Source organism: Sphaeramia orbicularis, chromosome 3 (genome assembly GCF_902148855.1).
Source record: "Sphaeramia orbicularis chromosome 3, fSphaOr1.1, whole genome shotgun sequence".
Classification (NCBI taxonomy): domain Eukaryota; kingdom Metazoa; phylum Chordata; class Actinopteri; order Kurtiformes; family Apogonidae; genus Sphaeramia; species Sphaeramia orbicularis.
In genome coordinates this window covers 58,406,982-58,430,058 of record NC_043959.1, presented here as the reverse complement: position 1 = coordinate 58,430,058, position 23,077 = coordinate 58,406,982, and the positions used below count along the sequence as shown (strand labels likewise).

The 23,077-nt window shown below is 40.1% G+C and overlaps 1 protein-coding gene across 1 annotated transcript in view; it reads right to left on the bottom strand.

The window, feature by feature from the left end:
- Positions 1 to 462, bottom strand: part of LOC115417201 (gastrin-releasing peptide receptor-like) — a 33,318-nt gene extending 32,856 nt beyond the window's left edge. Inside the window, exon 1 of the mRNA XM_030131209.1 lies at positions 281 to 462. Within this exon, the coding sequence (XP_029987069.1) occupies positions 281 to 462 (182 nt within the window). The remainder of the gene's footprint in view (positions 1 to 280) is intronic.
- Positions 463 to 23,077: the final 22,615 nt, after the last annotated feature.

Genomic DNA, 23,077 nt, shown 5'->3' with positions numbered 1-23,077 from the left:
TGAGCTTCCCCTGTCTGAAAGACGAGCAGCCGCCACTGGATAGCACATATTCTTCATTTACTGCTTCTAACATCTTATTTTGAAAACCGGAAGTCAGACTGCCTGTTCGCCGGTTCGGGACCGTTTGAATGCATTTCCTGAATGTTTAGGATGCGCTGGTGTGCTAACTTTAGTGTCCGCTGTTTTGACCACGGAAAAACGAACGTCCGCTGGTTTGACCGCAGTCGGATGGGAGCATGCGCACAATTCTTACAGGGTAAAAAAAACAATTATGTCACACCGGACTACACCCTCCGCTAGCTGGGATAACACCACCGGTAGCCGAGCTACAACCACAGCTAACCGTGATAGCACCGCACCTAGCCGGGCGGTAATCACAGCTAGCTGGGATAACACCACCGCCAGCCGGGTTATAAACACCGCAAACCGGGAATACATCGCCGTTAGCCGGGATTGAACCATTGCTAGCCGGGACAACATCACCGCCAGCCGGGCTACAACCACAGCTAGTGTTAGCTAAAATACCCCCGAAGAACAGAGCAGAAGCTGACCTGAGGATGAGTCTGTGTCACTGCACAGGTAAGTGGACTGCTTCAGAAGGAAAAGGAAATGTTTGATCAACTGCTAACACAAAACAAAGACATTTTTCAGGGATTTATCAATACAGTTATGGGTAAAGCAAACACTACAACGGATAACTTACAAGGGAGCTGCAAAAGCTAAAAATAGGACCAATGCTCCTGTAGCTTATCGGACAAATTAAAAACTTTGGGAAATGTATCCAGATGCCATTTATTCTCACCCAGTTCTGTGTATTTATTATATTACAAAAATAGCCCATGTTTTGCTCATATTCCAATCAGATCTGTAAAAAATTCAAATTCCAATTTGATATCATTGAAACTTACTGATTTATTGTATTAATCCACTTCCTATCTGTTATAATGGGAACATTTTTCAAAGTCGAACCAAATCCAGAATCAGATCTGGATCGAAATAATTTCAATCCCTTGTGCTGACATCATCATACAGAAGCTGTATACCAGGTTTGAAGTCAATCAGAACTGGAGTTTGAGAGAAAAAGACGATTGAACTGTTTTCCCCATAAGAGCCCATGTTAAATTTTCTGTAAGTTCCCGGATCCAGAAGAAGATCCTGATCATCATGTGGACATTATGTTTTGGTCATCTCCCCATCATGACTGGACTGTAGAAATTTACACTGGATATCATTTATATTTACTGAGTTATTATATCGATCCACTTCCTATCTCTTATGATGGGGAAATTTTTCAAAGTCGCACCAAATCCAGAATCAGATCCGGATCCAAATAATTTCACTAACTTTTGTTGACATCATCATAGTAGTCGTGTCTGATAAAATAGAGTATCTGGAGTCTCAGTCCAGGAGAAACAACCTGATAGATGGTGTTACAGAGTCACCTGGAGAAAGCTGGACGGACACAGAACTAAAAGTGAAAAAGCTTTGAAGTGAGAAGTTCCAGTTCCAGAAGGATGTTGAGATGGAGAGGGCTCACCGTGCTGGAAAACCTGAAGGAGACAGACCAAGGCCCATTGTAGTCCGACTTCAGAAGTTCAAGGATAAATCTGAGATACTACAGAGAGCCAAATGCCTCCGAGGTACGAAAATCTATATTAACGAGGACCACACAGATGCTGTTTAGATAAAAAGAAGAGAACTAATGCCAACGCCAAAAAAACACTGGCCTACATTGAAACTACAATGGATCCACATCCAGAGATGGATCCTGATAATAACTTTCTTTCTACCATAGCAACGGATTGCAATTATTTCACCCAAGAGCAGTATGAAAATGATATCAAATCAGTAGATAAGTATTCAATAATATATTTTAACAGCAGAAGTATGTAAAAAATTTTTAATTCCATCAAAGAATATTTACAACAACACTTAACCATTCAGTTTCATTGTCATTTCAGAAACCTGGTTTAACATTGATAAAGGTATTGACTTTTGTCTAGACGATTATGAATTAAGATATATGAACAGAAAAAAGAAAATGGGGGTGGGGCCGCGCTATATATTCATAAATCAGAAAAATGTATGGTCTTAACAGAGATGACATTAGAAATAGATGAAACGATGGAATGTGTGACTGTAGAGATCCACAATGAAAAGAAGAAAAATGTAATTCTAAGCTGTGTATATCGATCACCTGGTTCAAGTATTGAACTTTTCAGTGAATGGATGGAGAAACAGTTTTCTCCTGTAAAAGAAACTAAACTAAAAACTATAGATGACTTCTTGGACATAATGTACAGTATGTCCCTTTATCCATTAATAACTAAACCAAACAGAATAACATCACACAGTGCCACAATTCTAGACAATATCTACTCTCAATATCACTCTGTTTGACTGAGACATAAAGAAAAGTAAAGAAGACATGAAAATTATCTGTAAACCAATAAGAACTGAAGAAACGATCAATGCCTTTAACAACAGTCTAATGCTCCAGGATTGGAGTACAGTCTACAGGGAATCAGATGTGGAGAGTGCATATGGTAATTTCTTAGATGTATTTATTTCTCTGTATAACACACACTGCCCTGCCAAAGAACTCTGCATAAAGAAAAAGAAAATAAAAACACTCATGGCTTATTAAAGAAATAATAAATGCTTGTAAAAGGAAAAATAATCTCCATAAATCGTTCATTAAGTTAAAAACTAAAGAAGCAGAACAAAGATATAAGACTTACTGAAATAAATTAACAAACATAATCAGAACTACCAAAAAGCAATATTATAATAAATTATTATATGAAAGTAAGAATAATATAAAAGGAACTTGGGATATATTGAACAACTTAATTAAACAAGGACCTACTAAAGCAACATATTCTGACTACTTTATTGATAAAAATAGTGAAAATCACAGCATGAATAACATAGTCAACCGTTTTAATAGTTTTTTTGTAAATGTGTGCCTGGAGTTGGCTGCAGATATTCCCAACCAAGGTGATGACCAGTGTAATGAAACCATTAAAAGGAATCCATGTTCAATTTTTCTGTGTGCAACAAATGAGCAGGAGGTGATAAACACTGTTGTAAAGTGCAAAAGAAAGCTATCCACTGACTGTCATGATATTGACATGATTGTTAAAAATAAGTCATAAATAACTTTGCAAAACCTCTAACCCATATCTGTAACTTATCCTTCCATTCAGGCCATTTCCCAAATAAAATGAAAATAGCAAAAGTCATTCCACTGTTCAAAAATGAGAGTAAACACAGCTACACAATGTACAAATTTTCCAGGTCATATGAAATCTGGAGTTTGTAGACATTCGTGGAGGGGGCATGTCTACGATGTCCAGATTTTGTACAAACCCATCGTTTTTAAGAATCTTTGTGACCTGGGTATTAGCGCTCTTTCCTTGAAAATGACAACATCCGGTCTCAGAAAATGAAAACGACAGGCATTTTTGGTCCATTTTTCCATTTCTGTCAGGTAATAACTTTCTTTTTTGTTACTAGAAAGAGAAAACGAACATCAAAGAAGTAACAATAAATGAACAGCATTATGGTTCTTTGTAGCACCGACACCAGCGCCACCACCTGGAGCTCCTACAGTATAGAGGGGATGCACATACATCACTTCTCCCCCGGGCCACGCCCCTCTAAGTCAGAGTGAGTGTCTTAAACCAACCTGCTCAACATGACGGAGTATAGCAGTAAACACAGCCAGAGAAAAGGGAAAATGTGAAATCTGAAATTAAATGAAGGACAATTGGACTGGACATGGATCTGTACGAGCGACCAAAGAACAAGTGGTCCATGAACACTGACATGTGGACACAAATGGAGGATCCGGACATCCAGGGTGGAGGGGATCAGCGCTATTTTTACATGAAGCAAATATACATGGTTTCATCATTACTGACAACCAGGCTCCAAAACTAGGGCCCAGAACCAGCTGATCCAAAGTGCATTTCCAGTAGACCGTGGACTGACCCCAGTGAATATATGCATGATCTACTGGGACTGAGGAGATTTACTGAGTCTAGTTCAGATCCAGTCCTTTATCCAACACAGATACTACTGTGGACCAGCAGGGCACCACTGGATTCTGGGAAATTAGCAGATTTAAACCACCTGTTTTTAAATTGCGATATTATTCGTGTAATATTATAGTTTTATTGTTGGAATATGACGACTTTAATCTCATAAACGAATGATATTTTTATGAGTTCTTTTTGTAACTACAACTTTATTGTCATAACATTGTGATTTTTTTCTGTATTCAACTTTATTATCATAAAATTACGGGTTTTATATTGATGTTTTATGACTTTATACTCGTAGTCACAAGTGTTTTATTTTCTTATGTGGTCCTAATACTCCGTCATAGCTTTATGCTCCACTACCCCCGTATTTGAAAAACTAGGTTAGCCTCAGTTTCAGTTAGTTTACTAATCATGTAGGAACACAAGGTTCAGAGTCACAAAATGAAGACAAAAACCATGAAAGATCTGATCATGAAACCAAGAGCTGTACTAAGAAGGAACGTTAGCCAAAACAATAGGTCATGTAAGGTATAATTTTACCCAAAAATCCATCATAAATTAATGTTAGCTGACACCAAACAGGATCCACAGATCTAGGTTTGGTTTCCTGGATTTGTGGATCCATCTACTTCTCTTTTCTGTGTCTTTCAGCGTCTGTAAAACAATAGCTCCGACTGCTTTTCAAACCTGTTCATACAATCAATCTCACAACAGCTCTTTCCCCATTTTTTATTAAATATTGTTCTTCAGTTTAGACAGTATTGAAGCCAACACTGTCACTCATCTCCCTCTTTCTGCCACTCAGTGGGCGGAACTGCGGTGACTTCCGCTAGCAGTGACATCACGCGCAGACCCTCTACTGTTTGCCACAGAAGTTCAAGCCTTCAGGTAGTGAGTACTCCACTTTACATTTCAGTCAGGAGCTTTGATGTCACTTTTTTTAACTTCAATCAAGTCACAATCCACCAAATCATCTCATAATGAAGTCCAGTTAAAAGATTGTTGTGTCTGGTGCAGCATTAACCAACAGTATGTGAACCAAGGGAAGCTGGGAGCAGCCGGACTGGGAGGCCACACAACAAAAGAGGTGAGGTGGGGGCTTTGCTACACCGTCACTTGTTTGACATTAACTTTTGATTTATATGAATAATGCATCTCTTCTTTTCTTCAGTACAAACTGCTTCTGTATCTGAGCCATCAGAAACAAGTGGCCGCTGCCAAGATCCACCCAGGCTTTATGTTAACGGTGAGCACAAACCCAAAAATGTTTTTTTTTGGTGTTTTTTTTTTTTGACACTTTATTTATAAACATTTTAGTTTTACAAAACAAGAACATGAAATTGAGGTCTAGATATGGCGATTATAACATCAAACATGCATACAACATCAAATGCTTTTATTAACTAGTACTGCCACTGTTTGTAAAGTCTGTCCATTTTCTCCAGCGCCTTTTTCAGGGCTCCTCCTGGAGCCGCAGGGTAAAAGTCAGCTGTTCCATCAGTCAAATGTTTTCTGTGATAGAAATAAAAAAGCCTGTTGCGGGTGGCTCTTTCTGTAGCCAACATTTTGTTGTGACTCTTTTAGCTGATGTCAACAGAATCTTTAGGAGATAAACATTGTTTAATCCAGTTTGTCTGGGAAGCAACCAAGATACAGTACAGTAGAGCAACTGATGTGAAACGGATGTTTTGCTGGTTTTGAAATGTACAGACAGATTAGAAACAGCCAGATGAACAAATAGAATAGAATAGAATAGAATAGCCTTTATTGTCATTGTGTGTACAATGAAATTAGGAAAATTAATATCGTTAGACACTTATAGACTTTCTTTTTTGTTACTAGAAAAAAATGAAAATCAATGTTTTTTAAAATTTGGTTTATCTGTTTTGACACTGAAAAAGAAAAACACCTTGAAATTCAATTTTAATTTGTCTATTTTAAAATGAAAATCAATTACCCACTAGTTTTTCTTTTGTTTCTGAAAAGAAAATCCAATTACCAAAAGATACACTGACTCGTTTTTAACAAGCACATCAGAATTTCATTGTGTATGCTCTGTGTATACAGTGACAATAAAAGGAATGTTGAATCTTCTCCCTCCGCTCTGTTCTCTGCATGTGTAACGAACTGCCTTTCTAACCCCCTTCCTTCGCTTCATGTCTCTGTCATCCCTTCTTCTTTTACTATTCTCTCAGTCTGACTGGGGGAATGGGTGAGGAAAATGGAGAGGGGCCATTTTTCCAGACCACAACTCCTGCCAAACCCCCTGCGCCGGCCAGCGAGTAGGAAGAGAAGGAGGAACTGGTCAGAAACCCTCTGTACAGTCCAGACTGAGCTCTCAGATTTGGTGGGAAACACCGCTTCAAACCCCGACCCCTGCCTTGTGTTCCGTCTTATGTGTTCAGTCAGACAGCGTTGTACCAGATCTTTCCTCATACATCACTCATATTTGATTTCTTTTTTCTCTCTTGTTTGTGTTCAAAGCTTGAAGTGGCATTGTCCACCTGCCCCTCTGTTGAGTGACGACGACGAAGACGATGATCTGGACTGGCTAAACTGACATGACATGCAACCACAATAGTGTCTGGTTTTTTTTTTTTTGAATGGTCAACACTGTAGTAAGTAAGTCAGTAAGTACAGCTTTATTTATATCGCACTTTTTAAAACAACATGTTACAAAGTGCTTCACATAAAGGAGACATAGATAAGAACAAATAGGAAAGACAAGAATAAGAAAACAGTTTCAACATGCAGATACTAACTTTCTGGCACAAGCAACACACACTGAACGAACACCATGGCCACATATGTCACAAACAACCCCTAAGACAGACCCATAACCAACACTTAATACACCAATACACAGACACAATATAGATGGAAACAAACCTCCATACGCAAATATATGCACACGCACACACACACTACACTGTCCTGATTTAATGAAATGCTTGTTTATAAAAGTGAGTTTTTAAGAGTCCCTCGAAGGTATATAAAGAAGAATGTGGTGCTTTCCCATCTGTCTGCGAGGAGAAGCTCATGCTGATGAACTGAAGGAAAAGTCAAACAGATGAACAACTTCTCTGCGGTTTCACATTGACTGAACTGCTGCCACAGCTTCACGGAGGACAAAGCTACAATCCCTGGTTTTTATTCTGGTCAAAATAACAAGCCTGTAATTCACAGAAACTGCTTTTCTTTAATTGTGTCATATCTTTTGGTGATACAATTTAATATCCAACTTTTTACACAGCACTGTAGCAGATTATTTAGTTGGATCAGCAGTTACCCTGTTGACGTCTGTGGTTTCAGACTGTATCGTGAAATGGTTTTTAATTATTAGCTCGCTGCTTTAAGAATAACTTTTACACAATTTTGCTAAATTTTGCTTATATTCATTCCTGAATATAAATGAGATGAAATTGTGGCCTTCATGGCCCATCATAATGTTTTCATTCATTCATTTTCTGAACCTGCTTTATCCTCACTAGGGTCGCTGGAGCCTATCCCAGCTACATAGGGGCGAAGGCGGGGTTCACCCTGGACAAGTCTCCAGTTCATCGCAGGGCTGAACATATAGAGACAAACAATCACTGTCACATTCACACCTGTGGGCAATTTAGATGAACCAATTAACCTATCGGTGCATGTCTTTGGATGGTGGGAGGAAGTCGGAGTACCTGGAGAGAACCCACGCAGACACAGGGAGAACAGGTAAACTCCACACAGAAAGGTCCCACCCCCCATCGACGGTGTTGGAATGGAACCCAGGACCTTCTGTCTGTGAGGCACCAGTGCTAACCACTGCACCACCGTGTCGCCCATCATCATGTTTTGTTCATGTTAAATCTGGTTTTGTCTGCTATATTTTTGTTAAGTCCTCTGAAGATGTTATTTTCTCTCCTCCATTTGCTTGTTCATTTATTTCTCTGAATATCCACTGCACATATATTCATGAAACCTGGATGAAGCGTAGAGCGTCGACCATGGATGAACCCAGTAGTTTATGGAGCAGACATGTACAAATTGGATACGACTTTTTTTTTTTCTCATTGCAAGATTTTGATTGAATTAAATGACTTTCTGCAGAGGTATGCCCTACTTTTTTGGTTTTCCACATCGTTTACATCTATTGTATATTTATTGTATAGTTAATTACTTTGGAATCAATGAGCCTGGTGCTTGTGGATCAAATATTTGCCACCAGATACCACTGATTTAATTATTGCCTTAAGCCTTGGGAAGTTTTTGTTGAAATAGTAAACTAATTATTATGTTGGAGTTCAGTCTCATGTTAAACTTCAAAATATGGAAATGAACAATCATACCATTAGATTTAAGTGTCAAAACATGAATTCAAACCCAATCAGATGTTTGTTTTTTAAAAAGATGCAATAATATTTCTAATTTGGACTTAAATCTAATGCTGTTTATTGTAATGTACATAAAAGCCTGAATTATTTAGTTCAAGGCTGCTGTAAATTTGGTTTTCCATTATTATTATTTTTTATACTGAAAATGTTGAGTTGATGTTGTTAATCCCTTTGAGCCAGCAGGCAGATCTTAAGGCCCTCGTAAACCGTTATTGTAGCCAAACAGAAGCACCGGTCATGAAGTTGGATCAAAGCCCAAACTGATATGAAATATTTGGTTACAGTCATGTAAAAGGTAGGTTTATTCCAGTGGCATTAGGTTTGGTGTAGGTTTATTAGTTAATTGTTGACCTCAAAATGAAAGACACTTTGGTATGATTTTTATTTTTTTATTTTTTTCTCCTTTTTTTTCATACTTTACTTACAAAATACTGTATACACATAGACCAGAACATGGCAGGGAGAAAAAAAAAAACAATGCTCGAGGTGAGGCAGGAAGAAATTAAATACAATTACATAAATAGGTAAGTAAATTGAATAAAATAACAGTAAAGGAATCAACAAGAAGAGAAAAAAATAAAATGAAAGTAAATTACAACTTAAATTCTTCTCATAAGGCTTTAGTCTTCACAGCTTTAGGGTTAGTGCAAAAGTTAAGTGTGTCTAGATAGGATTTCAAATAACATTTAAGGACCACAAAGCTGGGTTTCTGATTGGCAAATTTGCTTGTATGTATATGAAATTTAGCTAATAAGGAAATGAGATTAAGAATGAACAATTCCCGAACAGGCAAATCAGTAATAAAGAAACCAAATAAAATATCTTCAATTTTGAAGTTAAAAGAAATATCCAGCTTTCTATTTAAAAAAAAGATTGATATCACACCAAAAAATTTGACAAAAGGCACATTCCCAAAACAAATGAGTTAATGTTTCATCCGAATGATGACAAAATGAGCAAAAATGGTCTACTTAATCAGAGCTGAATTAGTTGGATAACACCTATGTAACAGTTTTAAAGATACCTCTCTCACTTTATTGGAAATAAAAAACTTCCTTGGTAATAACCATACCTTTTCCCATTCCACATCAGAATATAAATTACTCCAAAAAAAGATGGAAGCTGGCTTACAAACTGTATCCCTTTGAATCACTTCTCTAATGTATTTATTTATTTATTTTTTTACTCGAGAATGGATGTAAATTTCCTGTGTATAATTCTGATTGCGCAATTTGAGGGGTAATGGTTGTTGAAGGACTAATAGTAGAAGATAGCATCAAACACAATTGCATATTCTCTAGGGAGTACCGGAATTTTATATTCTAACAATAATTCACTATAAGTAAATAACTGACCTTCCTTGTTAAACAACTGACAGACAAGCAGTGTTCTGTAATCAACCCAATTCTTTAAAAACAATGACTTACGTTTGAAACATATATTCTGATTATTCCATATCTAACATTTGTGAGGGGAAAAGTTCTGCTTATATACCAAGGACCAACATAAAAGTAAGTGTTGATGAAAATGAGAAAGTTTCTTTTGTCTAAATCTGGTATTTCCTCCCGTTCTGCACAGACATGAATTTGCACGTACTGCCTTTCTTGCCTCTGATTGGCTAGAAAGGCTTTTCCGCGATTGGCTACTTCAATCTTTATTTATTTTATTTATTTTTATGTATTTTGTTTATTTTTATTTATTATTATCTTTATTTGACTTGATCTGGGGCGTTTACTCATTTCAAGGCAGGCTGTCAATAGTGTTTTTTTTTTTTTTTTTTTTAGAACGTTCAGTTGGAACTTTGGGGGACGTAACTGACGTAGTTAACGTAATGACGTAATTTGTATAAGGGTTAAATACAAACCAAAGCTTCCATTAGTTGGGGTGGCACGTTGGTGAAGTGGTCTAAGCTCATGTCTCATTGAGCGGATGTCGTGGGTTCGCGCCCAGGGCGAGTTGATGTGTGAATGGGAATCCCTACGGCTAACGTACTAGCACTGTAGTGGCGGAAAGCTGGGCTGCGTCACCTGGTCGGCATAGTGCTCAGGGTGCGAGCGGAAGGGCGTGGGGCCAACGGGCTTACTGAGGTGGCTGGTAGGGTGGTAAGTTCCGCCCACGCCTGGAAGAACGTAATCATCCCTGGTCCAGTGCTGTGCAGGCCGGGCTGGTGTAGTGTGGCCGGTGTGTGGGATGTGGTGCTAGTGGGTTGCCAGGGGCACACGTCGAAGGGGGTGGGGCCAATGGGCTTTGTTGAGGTGGTTGGTAGGATGACAAAGTTCACCCGCCCCTAGAGGCGTGTCGACTCCAGTAGGGTGTGGAGGGAGGGTGTGTGAGTAAGGGTGGGTGAGCATGGGTGAGGGTCGCTGAGCTGGCGTGCCGCCCTTTTGGGTGTGGCTTGGCTGACGTCAAAATTACGTCATCCATAGAATGTTAAATATTCTATATTTTAATAGGGGGAGAGAATGCTTTTTCTTTTATGCTGTGCAGACGCCTTAATAGGGGTGAATGGATGAATGCATGGGAGGGCCCACACCCCTTTTTTGTATGTTTAAACCAAATAAATTATATGATATTAAATTTATAATTATTTTATATTATATTAAATTTATAATTATATTATATTAAATTTATAAGTATATATTATATATATATATATTATATTTATAATTATATTAAATAATTATTTTCTATCTTTTTCCTTTTTTTTAAATAGACATATAACAATATCATGACACATGTACAGCTTGTAGAACTTGACATTTCATGTTATTTGACATATTGTGACTGACATAAATGCCAAGTTGTCAATAATTTTTAGGGTAAATATCAAAGCAATATTTCTTGTAAGTTTACGTTTGATTAATTGTGCAGCTCTAGTTTTAGCTCAATCCAAAGTACTCTATTAAACTGGGAAACATTTGCAAAACGGAGGGATACCTTTATTTCATGGATGCACCACCACAGGGATTCACATATTCAGTCATTTTGACACTGTTTTGTAGAAGGATCCTCTGTTTGTTTTCTTCATGGAGTGGGCCCTGCAGGTGCCAGCTTATGGAACCGTTGGCAGTGTGCCCAAGGCCACAGACAGTCTGCCCCAGGTGTCCGCACAGCTGTTAGCCGCAGGTCCGCTGTTAGCTGCACTACCTAACTGAGAAGAAACAAAATAAGTGACAAGAAGACCGAAAATGACCTAGTGTGTGTGTATGGAGCAAGTAGGGTAAACAACACACATGTGCCTGACCAAAGATCATTTGAATAAGAAAACAAGAGCTTCTGAAGGGATAGAAATCATAAGATAATTTCTGCCAGTGGAAAAACAGCCCGAACCTTCTAGAAGGATGGAAAAAGGGGAGAAAAGCTTGTCGGCTCTTCTCCGGAGAACCGACCCGTGTGTTTACTTCATGAAGAAACCCATGGAAAAGGCTGCTGAAGACGGGCTGACCCAACTCTTCTTTTTTGAGTCCAAGTGTGAGTTTTTTAACTTCTATTAGGAACAGGACTTAGTATTCAGTTCCAGTGAATTAGTTTTAGAATAGAGTGATTTGCTCTGATCTGACGGACGGTTTTCCGTCAGTTGAACCTCCAGAAGGAAGGAAACAGAAACAAATGTAAACACACTGAAAAAAGGGGAAAGGGAGGGTTGTTCACTTTTCCAATATGTACTTGGCATATACAGCACAATTGAATTCATAACATATACAACACAGTTTAATTCTGTTCTTCTTCCTAACATATGTCAGTCCTGTTGACTTCTTCCAAACACTCCTGGGCTCCTGCTTTAGGAGGAAAACCTCATCTGCACTCGGACATTTTTTCGCTGGGACTCTTAGAATAATGCTGCTTTGGACCACTCTGTACAAGGTAAGGATGAATTCAATCTTATGCAACGTTATTCAGAATGACTTTATGCACTGTTTTCACAGAGCCAAGCTGTTCTATGCTATTAGCACCGAGCAACATGAATCTGTCAGTGTCAATGCTAAGGTTAGCTTAAGCTACCACTTACGTTAGCTACACGAGTGTTGGCGAGTATTATTTTATATGCGGTCATATTTACTGAAATGTACACACAGCGTATGTTTTGTGTCGACTTCAGTCTAAAGTGTGTGCTTTCAAGAGGGCTGTTGACAACTGAGCTTAGTTTAGTGGGGCAGAGGCAGTTGGAAGCGGTGCAGTGGCTTGGCCTGGCAGAGGAGAGCTAACATGATGGTTCTCGGTAAACATCATTCTGTACATTTACATTACGGCTGAAATTTCCTTAGGGGGTCAAATGAGTGGTCATTTTTGTCAAAAGAAAGTTGGAAGAAATGCATAGAACTGTGTTGAAATAATGCTAATCCATTTATGCACAGACTACTGATATTATTTGACAGTGGAACCTATATTTTCATAAATATTGGATTGTAATAGCAGGTGTATGTGAAAACTTTTGCTGGTGGACGGACGTGACATTACCCATGATGATCTGGTCAGTACCAGTACTTCATTAGTAATAAACTTACGGACTTACTATTGTTAATTCTCCTCTTATTCATACATGTTAGTATTGTGGATCTAAAACAATAACAGCTGACACAAACACACTAAATGTGTCTAAAAGAATAGAATATTTGTTTTTCAGGTAAATTCAGTTAAAATATAACTTGGCCATTTGTGACCTGAAAATATAGCATTAATTGTGATGAAACTGGACATTTTTGAGCTGAAAACATAGTTCATATGACCATCAACATGTTGAACAGAAGTGAAATCCTGTGCATTTGCAGAACTTTCATTTACCAACACAAAGTTCCTTTGGGGATTCACTTATATTGATTTCTTATGCACAAAGACAGAAATAAGACCTCCAAGCAAATTTTAGCCGTTTACTGTTAAGCTGGCGGGTCAGTTCTCCATTTTTCCGGAGGTTAGGTCGCTGTGCCATGACATAGACCAGGGGTCAGCAACCCTGGTCCTAGAGAGCCACTATCCTGCATGTTTTAGATGTGTCCCTCTTCCAACACAGCTGATTCAAATGATAAGCCTATCATCAAGCTCTGCAGAAGCCTGATAATGACCGTCAGGTGTGCTGGAAGAGGGAACCATCTAAAACATGCAGGATAGTGGCTCTGTAGGACCAGGGTTGCTGACCCCTGACATAGACTGTTTACTGACAGTGAGAGGACGGACCAGCTGACTGTTAACATGGAGGAGGAACACTGGGACCTCTGGATTTTTAACCCTTTCATGCATGAATTATGAGAATTTTAATCAAGATTTTTTTTTCCAGAGTGTTTTTATTCTTCTTTAGGCATGAATAAAAAAAAAAACAATGTGATTGATTTTTTTTTTTTTTAATGAACCTACTTTTCATGGAGTTACAAAAATGTCCACTCAGCTGGACACCATGCATTTTATTTTTGGCCTTGTGTTCTGCCCCTGTCTTGGCCCTCCCTGATCCAACCAAACCTTTCACTCAGACTGTGGATGAAAAGCGAGGTTTCATGTCTTCTGTTCTGTTGCAGGCTCACGGTGACCGCTTGCGTCTGGTGGCGTATTTCTCCACTAAACTTGACTCCGTGGCTGCTGGTCTTCCTTCTTGTCTCTGTGCCGTCGCTGCATGTGAAAAGGCTGTGGCTGCGTCACGTGACAGTATCGGGTATAACCCTTTGACTGTGTTGGTTCCACATTCTGTCTCTATCATTCTTTTACAGCAAAAGACCTCGCACCTGTCCGTGGCCCGGTGGCGTAGGTACACCACCGTTCTTCTAGACATGCCAAACGTCACCGTGAAGCGCTGTACCATGCTCAGCCCCGCCACACTTCTTCCCACTGCTGAGGATGGACACCCTCATTGTTGTGAGACCGCTTTGGAACAGACATGTTCCCCCCGCCCTGATACCACTGATGTGCCTTTTTCAAACCCTGACTTTGTTTTCTTCACAGATGGTTCCTCTTTTAAGGACACTTCGGGAACAAATAGGGTTGGTTTTGCGGTGTGCACGTTCGTTGACACGGTCTCCTCAGGCCCCCTGCCCTCACATTATTCAGCACAGGCGGCTGAGCTCGTCGCTTTGACTGAGGCCTGTAAGCTGGCTGAGGGCTGTTCTGTCACTATCTATACTGATTCCAGGTATGCCTTTGGCGTGGTTCATGACTTTGGGGCCCTGTGGAAACACCGCAAATTCTTGAAGTCAGACGGTAAGCCGATCCTTAATGCATCTCTTGTGGCAAATTTGTTGGATGCTGTTCTTCTTCCCTCTGCTGTTGCAGTTGTGAAATGTCAGGCACATCAGAAGGATGACTCTGAGGTCACACAGGGGAACTCCTGAGCGGACGCAGCTGCCAGGGCTGCTGCTTCTATGGAGCCTGCCTCCTCCTTTTTGTCTCAGCCGTTGTCTGGGGCTCCTCCCGCCTCCCTTCCCGACACGCAGTCATTTGCCACTCCTGATGAAAGGTGCGTCTGGGCTTCTTGTGGCTGTGCAGTGGATTCTTCTTCTGCGTGGCAGGCAGCTGATGGACGACCTTGTCTGCCCAAACATTTCTTCCCCTGGTTTGCTAAGCTGACACATGGCGTAGATCATGTGTCTAAGGGAGGAATGTTAGAGGCTATTGCACAACACTGGTTTACAAAGGGGTTTACAGTGGTTGCAGAGAAATTTTTCAAGAAATGTCTTATCTGTGCCGCTCATAACACGGCAAAGTCTTTCCCTTGTCGCTCAGCAGGTCATGACCAACCAAATTTCCCGTTTGACCATCTAATGATGGACTTCGTGGAACTGTCTCCAGCCGAGGGTAAAAAGTATTGTCTGGTGATGGTAGATATGTGGTCAAAATGGGTTGAATGTTTTCCAGCTAAACATGCAGACAGCTCCACAGTGGCTAAGGCTTTGGTAACTGAAATCTTGCCTCGTTGGGGGATCCCAAAAAGGATTTCATCAGACAGTGGGTCCCACTTTGTGAACGCAGCACTAACTGAGTTAGGCAGTATGCTAGGTTTTGACCTCAAAACACACTGTGCATACCATCCACAATCGGGGGGGGCTATTGAAAGAGAAAATAGCACCCTAAAATCAAAACTGGCTAAGTGCTGCGAGGAAACAGGGCTTAACTGGGTCAAGGCCCTACCTCTGGTTCTCATGCAAATGAGAATGAGACATAGGAGTCGAAGTGGGCTGAGTCTGTTTGAGATTATGTTTGGGAGACCCCCATATACAGGTCTCCAGGCCCCTCAACCGAGCACCAACTTGACATCGTTGTTGGAGGATGACATGTTGTCTTATTGCAAAAAACTCTCCTCTGAACTATCTCAAGTGCAGGTATTGGTGAGATCAGCGTTACCAGTTCCTGCAGAGGGGCCGCTTCACTCATTACAGCCGGGGGATTGGATCTTGGTCCGGGACTTCAGACAGAAGCACTGGAAGCAGCGCAGGCGGCGAGGCCCCTTCCAGGTGCTCCTGACGACGCACACAGCGGCCAAGGTTACCCAACGTGCCACGTGGCTCCACGCGACCCACTGTAAGCGGTTTCTGGGAGAACCGCCGACTGCTGCAGCCGAGGACGGGCCGGACCGTCGATCGACAGCATAGACCCCGGAGCTGGAGACCCTGCATCACGCACCCACACTCACAAGACTCACTGGTTGAAACCTAGCGGTGATAACGACCCCAGTGACGTCTCATACACACTATCCTTTGCCTGGTCGCTGGCGAGTGACTGAAGACCCCTGCCCCACACATACACTGATTCGACGACGATGGAGGTGATCAAAGGGTCAGCGGTCATCTTCATGTGTCTGTACATATGGTACCATGGCACATTCTGTCAGGTAACTGATCCTTCTTCAACGCATCACACTCCAGTTGCGCCCTGGTCTGTCGGAAGACAGCAAGGGACAGAAGAACCTCGGAGACGTCACGGACGTGACCTCCACATCATTGATCACCACGAATATAATGATAATACGTGGTGGCGGGTGACACGTGATCTGACACGGCGTGTCACTAACCAGTCATGCTATGTGTGCAGTTTGATGCCACACAGCTCACACGAAGGTACTCTGTTTGTTCCTTATCCGCTCCCGATCAATCACATTTTATTGACACTGATAAAGTGGACAGTGGGAGATTGGCCGAACATCACATCAATATACCCCTGGCTGGGGTGGAAACCCAACATGATCGTCAGAGACCCAAGAAATTTTTCCAGAGACACTAATACTTCTATGGTACAGAAAAATGTTGTTTTTAGGCTCAGAAATCTCTCTAATCCTTTTTTCATTCCACAGCTGTGCTTCCATTCCCCAGTCACAGAACACACACGGTATCATCTGGGACACACATCAGGGTGGAACATTACTCTTAAGGTAGCCTGCGGGTTAGCAAATTGCGAAAATAGGACTGATAAATTTACCTTTCCTACGACAGGGACATTCTCCCCTTCTCCATTTTTGGTCCTCTATAACATCACTGCATTGCTAGGTACACCATCCCCATTGACACACTTTGATGCTAAAACTAATGTTACTACCACATATAATGCCACCGTAGCTCTCACCCCTTCTGATTATGGGTATGGCTGTCCCACAGATATGGTGTGGACGTGTGGTCAACACTCATATCTGTACCTCCCGGCACGGTGGGCAGGTACGTGTCATCTCTCTTATCTGATTCCTGCTGTTTCCAAATTGACCATTAGTCCATTAATGTCACCACCTCACACCCGTGTTAAACGGGACCGGATTTCAGGAGACCATAAGTTTGCGATCAGTATCATTCCCCTGTATGGCCCTGCCCGTTTAGCTTGGTATATAGAAGAACTTTCTGTTGAGTTGGAAAATCTCACTGCTTCAGTTGAACAAGGGTTTGATACTCTTACGAGTGAGATGAAGGCCCTCCGCACAATCTCTTTACAGAATAGGGCAGCCTTAGATCTCCTGTTGGCCGAAAAGGGAGGTGTCTGTCACCTAATTGGAGACCAGTGCTGTACTTACGTACCTGATATTACTGCCAACATGTCGGATGTCCACAACCAACTTGATCATCTTAGACGAGTCCTACATGAGGAAAACACTGCATATAGTACAACAGGCTGGGATTTTTGGGGTTGGTTGCTGTCTGAGGGATGGAGGGCTCTGTTGGTGAAAACTCAAACATCCACATTTTGGACACACCACCCATGTACATATTCCAAATGTCCATGCGCATTTAAGACATGGAATGCTTTAATTGTACATCAAAGTAGAATGCATTCCACACAGGTTAGTCACTTTCAAAAAGAATTGACTTCTTTCAGCTGTCACTTATGTGCATGCAAGAATTTAGCTAACGAAAGGGAGTACTTTGTTCATATCAACACACATCTGAGGAGAAATGAAAATATTTCTTGCATGTTTGTTGGCTGTAGTTTTCAAACCAATGTTTATGGAACGTTTAAGTCTCATAAGAGTCGCAGACATACACCTCACACCCTAAGTGATTTTAGTCAAAGTCAGAGTCATCTTTATTGTCAGTTCTGCCATGTACATTGTATACAGAGAGAACTGAAATTACTGAACTCTAAGGCCCCACAGTGCAAGTAAACATAAAGTGCAAATAACATAGAAGAGTCTAAAAGGTAAACATAAAAGAGTGCAGTAGAGCGTAACAAAAGAACAACAATACCAAGTATTGTGAAAACAACGAAATTAGCATCACCACCATTGCATGATTCTTTTTCTGATTGCCAGGACGAGGAGTGCGTGGAAGAGGAAGTTTCTGATACATCACTAGATTCACTCCACTGGCTCCCTATTTTAGATCATTTTCATTTCAAAATTCTGGTGCTGACTTTCTGGGCTCTACTTAATCATTTCTTGTTCGAGTTTAATATCGTTTTGTAGATAGTTAAATCAATCAAACTGTCAGCTAGGTCACAGTGAAAGGAGCATCTCTTGTTTAAAAAGGCTGAAGTCTTCCACCCACAACACACTGGGCCAAGGCAATCTAAGCGGAGAGGACACTGGTCCAGTCCCTGGAAAAGACGCCTACTTGGTACGATAAGGTTACTGAGCATTTTCTTAAAAAGAAACGGAGGGCCGAAAGTATGTTTAAATAACTTGACTTTTTTTGTTTTGTTTTGTTTTGATGTAAGCCGACAATGAGCTTCCCCTGTCTGAAAGACGAGCAGCCGCCACTGGTACAGAGGATCCATTATTCATTCACTCTCACATTTTCCCTCTGGTGGTTGTAAACTACATGTGTATCTGTCAAGTTGTTCTGATTTGTTTGATTTATTCATTTATTTTTTTTCTTGCTGTTTGCCCGAACTTGGAAAAAGGCGCAAACGTCTGGAGGAGGTTTGGGCAACTGGACTTCACTCAAAAGATTCCCAGGACGACTTTTCCTCTTTTTTTTTTTCCTCTTTTATTAAAGTTCAGAGGCACAGGTCATTTGGATGCACATACACTGAATGCCGTAATGCTCTTTAATCTTTAGGTGGAAAACCTTTAACAATAAACAACACAGAAACAAAAAATTAATTGACCAATAAGTACAAAATGCTATAAATACAAAATCACCATTATATAGAAAAATAGATATTTACATATAGATAAGATACAGTACAAAAATTGTTTAATTTAAATTGATTAACAATAAATATATAATAATTTATAATATATAATATATTTAATACATCTGAATAAATAGAATAAGCAGAAACAAAAAATCCAATTAATTACACTCAACAATATTTAGACCCAACAAAGTCACTACTTTAACTATAATTAATTGACATAATTAGACAGCTGAAATCCTGTACCCAGGCAATTTACATTTAAAATACATAATCATATTTAATATAAATCACAAATAACCTTACTGATTAACAAAAAACCCCCACCACTGCAGTTACAAACAGGCAGCTTTAAGTTTAACCCTTTAAACCCCATTTGCGCTCTGGCGCGCTCACACACAACAGCACATTAATGTGAGACTATCATTATGATTAAATAATCGCAGTTCTAGTGCAGCACATAAACCAAACATTTCATAAATAGTCTCACCGGCCGCCCCTCCACAGTTTCCAAACATCTGTTGCTCAGCAGTCTGAAGTTTACATAGGAGCCGCAGCGGCGTCTGCTCCGCCCTTTTATCAGTTGCTGCTGCTGTCTGATTGGAGACACCTGCAGCCTTTCAGCAGTGTGCATGATGACACAGCGCACAGCTGAACTCACTATGGTCCTGACTGAACTGACCTGCACTGTGGCCTCTGAATCTCACAGACTTTTTTTCTTTTCTCCATGTTTTTCCCACAGTGAATTAAAACCAGTTTGACTTTCCAGTATCCACAGCTGTCCTGGGGCAGACTGACAGAAGCGTGGCTGCCAGTCTGCGCCTACGGCCCCTCCGACCACCACCGAACATTCACACACATTCATACACCAGTGTGAGTAGCAGCACTGGAGGCGAGGTGGGTGAAGTGTCTTGCCCAAGGACACAACAGCACATGGACAGAGCGGAATTCGAACCACCAACCCTTTGGTTATTGGACGACCCGCTCTACCATTTGAGCCATGGCTCAATTTATACATCTAAATTTATTTATTGAGTAATATGTAAGCATGATATTTTATTTAGATCATGAGGCTGGTATGAGTGTCAGACAGATGAGGAAGATGTCAGGCTACAGCTGAAGTTTCTTACTGCCATTTAAATGTAAAAACCTCAACTCTTTCTTGTTTAAAAAATAGATTAAATAAAATAAGGACAACAACAACCAATGTCTGCCTTCTAAATCAGTCTTCTAAATCAATATAACTAGAAAAAGTAGGAGGAAAAAATACAGGGTCTGCCACCTTTTTGTGGATCTGCCAAAACGTTCATAATATGAAAATCGGTATGATAGTTTTTGTATGATGTTGGTGAGAGACAAACAAACCAACAAACAAACAAACAAGCAAACAGATGAAAATGCCTAAGTGGAAGTTAAAATTCTGGAGGCTTGGTAGTCTGACCTTTACAGTACAGTATAAACTATTTAAATCCGGTCCTTGAAGGCTGGTATCCGACATGTTTTACAGATTTCCCTCTTCCAGTACACCTGGTTCAATTAATGATCAGCTCATCATCATGCTCTGCAGAAGCCTGATAACAATGTAATGGCTTCGAGGTGTGCTGGAAGAGGGAAATGTCTAAAACATGCAGGAGACTGGCCCTCGAGGACCAGATTTGAATACCCCGGATATAAGTGAATCTGTAACCTGCTCAACTCTTAGGCCTAATCCCAATTCACCCCTTGGCCCTCCCCCTTGGCCCTCCCCTTTACCCCTACCCCTCCATTTTGCACGTTCATGTGAAGGGGTAGGGGCGTCCCGATTCTCAATGAGTCAGAGGGGAAGGGTCGGGGGGGGGGGGGGCTGTTTGGCCCTCGAAATGGAGATTTTTCAGGACCATATGAGACATCTCCCATAATTCTATTTGAAATCGGCATCGGCAATATGGAGGTAAACACAGCAAAATGTGCAGGAGTGTGATGAAAGAAACACAAATGTACGTACTTTCTTCATGAACAACTTAATCATCTGATCGACCGTTTAATGCTGTTTCAAAGTGTTATAGACTGCATTTCTGCAGTTTACGGTTGATTCCTGCAAAGTGTTTATAATATATAGTTGAGTAAATGGTAGAGATTTCTATTGTTGGTTCTGATAGTTCTTGGAGTAGTAGTATTAACAGTTAACTGTAACAGCTAAAAGAAAAATAACAAAAAAGACCTAGTTTTTCCTCATCACTGTCATCAAGTGTTTCCTCCTGGAGGACTTGGTTGGGTTTCTGTGAATTTGCTTATTAAGAGTCTGGTCTTGACCAGCTAAAGTGTCATGAGATAACTTTTGTTATGATTTGGTGCAAAATAAATAAAAATTTCATTCAGTTATTTGCATGGATGCCCTGGGTTATAAATTCCCATCAAACCAGTTCGACGGGGGAAAACGCTTTTTTTGTTCCAACAGTTCACATCAGTTTTAGCTACACCACCCCTACAAGTGTTTGGTTTAGTCACTACTAATGCCTCTTTTCTTTCTGTTTCTATTGCAACATAAAGATATTTGTTAATGCTGAACAAAGACAGACACTGTAATATAACCTTTTATTTCTAATTGTGTGGGTTTTGATAGAAGTAAATGAATAAATACAATTTGGAGCCAAAGAAAAGGTTTACGCTGTTTGGTTAAATCCAGAAATATTGAAAACCACGAAAAGCTGCATCTATTTGCAAATGTCTATTTGCTGTTAAACATTGTCTCACTCCAGGACACAGTGTCTCTGAACCTGCAGGTATATTATCAGATGATAAGACAGGCTGGAACAAGTCATTCTGGTGGAACAACAGTGTTACCTGCATCGTCGTTTTGATTGCACCATACAGGGTTTTGATCCTTATATGTTTGGACGGCTCCGTTTCCCTGTTTAATTTTAGTAGCACATCTACAAAACCACAAATCAGCAAAGGTTAGATCAAGAAAATAAAGGTCGTGACTATGGAAAGGCGTATTTTTGCATTGTCTCTTCTGTGCTTAGGTAAGTTGGCAATATTTACATTTTTCTCCTCTGAGCTACCTTTGGCGTTCAGGTGTTCTTAAAAAGATGTGCATTTCATGTTGTGGAGGGGATTTGTGGAATACAATGGAACAAAATATCAGTCTGAAAACATCATCAAATTTAAGAAGAGGTATAAAAACCTTATTTTCAAGAGGTATAGTATCAATGAACTGGAGTACAACGGAGATAGTTATTAATGGAATGTTATTATTTGTTCTCCTTTTTCAATAATTTAATAACTGACCTATTCTTTTTTATATGGACTGTACACATTAGCTGAGTAGCCAAATCATGTAAAACTGGGCCAGAACAATATAAGCTCGGCTTCTTCCTATTCCATTTGGACATGAAGTGTTGTTAAAGACCCACAGTGAAATAGCTGTACATTGTGTGACATTTCTTTCCTTTTTTTTGGTCAACTTACTACCTTCAGTATTCTGGAGTATTCTGTTTAAATTTGTAATTTCTTTTTGCTTTTTGTTCAACTTTATATGTTATTCCAACTTATGCTCAAAATAAAGTGTATCATTATCATTAATATGACCATATGTCTCTGTTTTTGTTGTTGTTGCTTCCAAAATACGTCAGAGATGGTTTTTACTTCATTTCTATCCACACAGATTTTTTTTTTTTTTAAATCCATGACTAGGATTTTAAATGTTCTACTGCTAAATATCTGAAATATTTTTTTTGTTCTCTGACTGTAAATATTAATTTTCTGCCATTATTTGATGTTTATAAACTATATGGACAAAAATATTGGGACACATCATGACTCCAGCTCATAAGTTGTGCTGTTCATGCTGATTCAAGATATAATACAGAAAATATATATAATAATATAGAAAAGAAACACATGAATTCACCGTGTTCGAATACTTTTGTCCATATACTGTATATGTGATACGTCCGACTGTGTTCAACTGTAGTAACCAATATGACCATATGTCTCTGTTTTTAAACCCATGACAGTGTTTGTATCAGGTGTTGGTTGCCTCAGAGTGACCATTCCACAAGAGGAGTATGAATTTGCCTGTGGAGACAACATTACACTGCCCTGCAGCTTTCAGACCAGGCTGACAAAACCTTCATT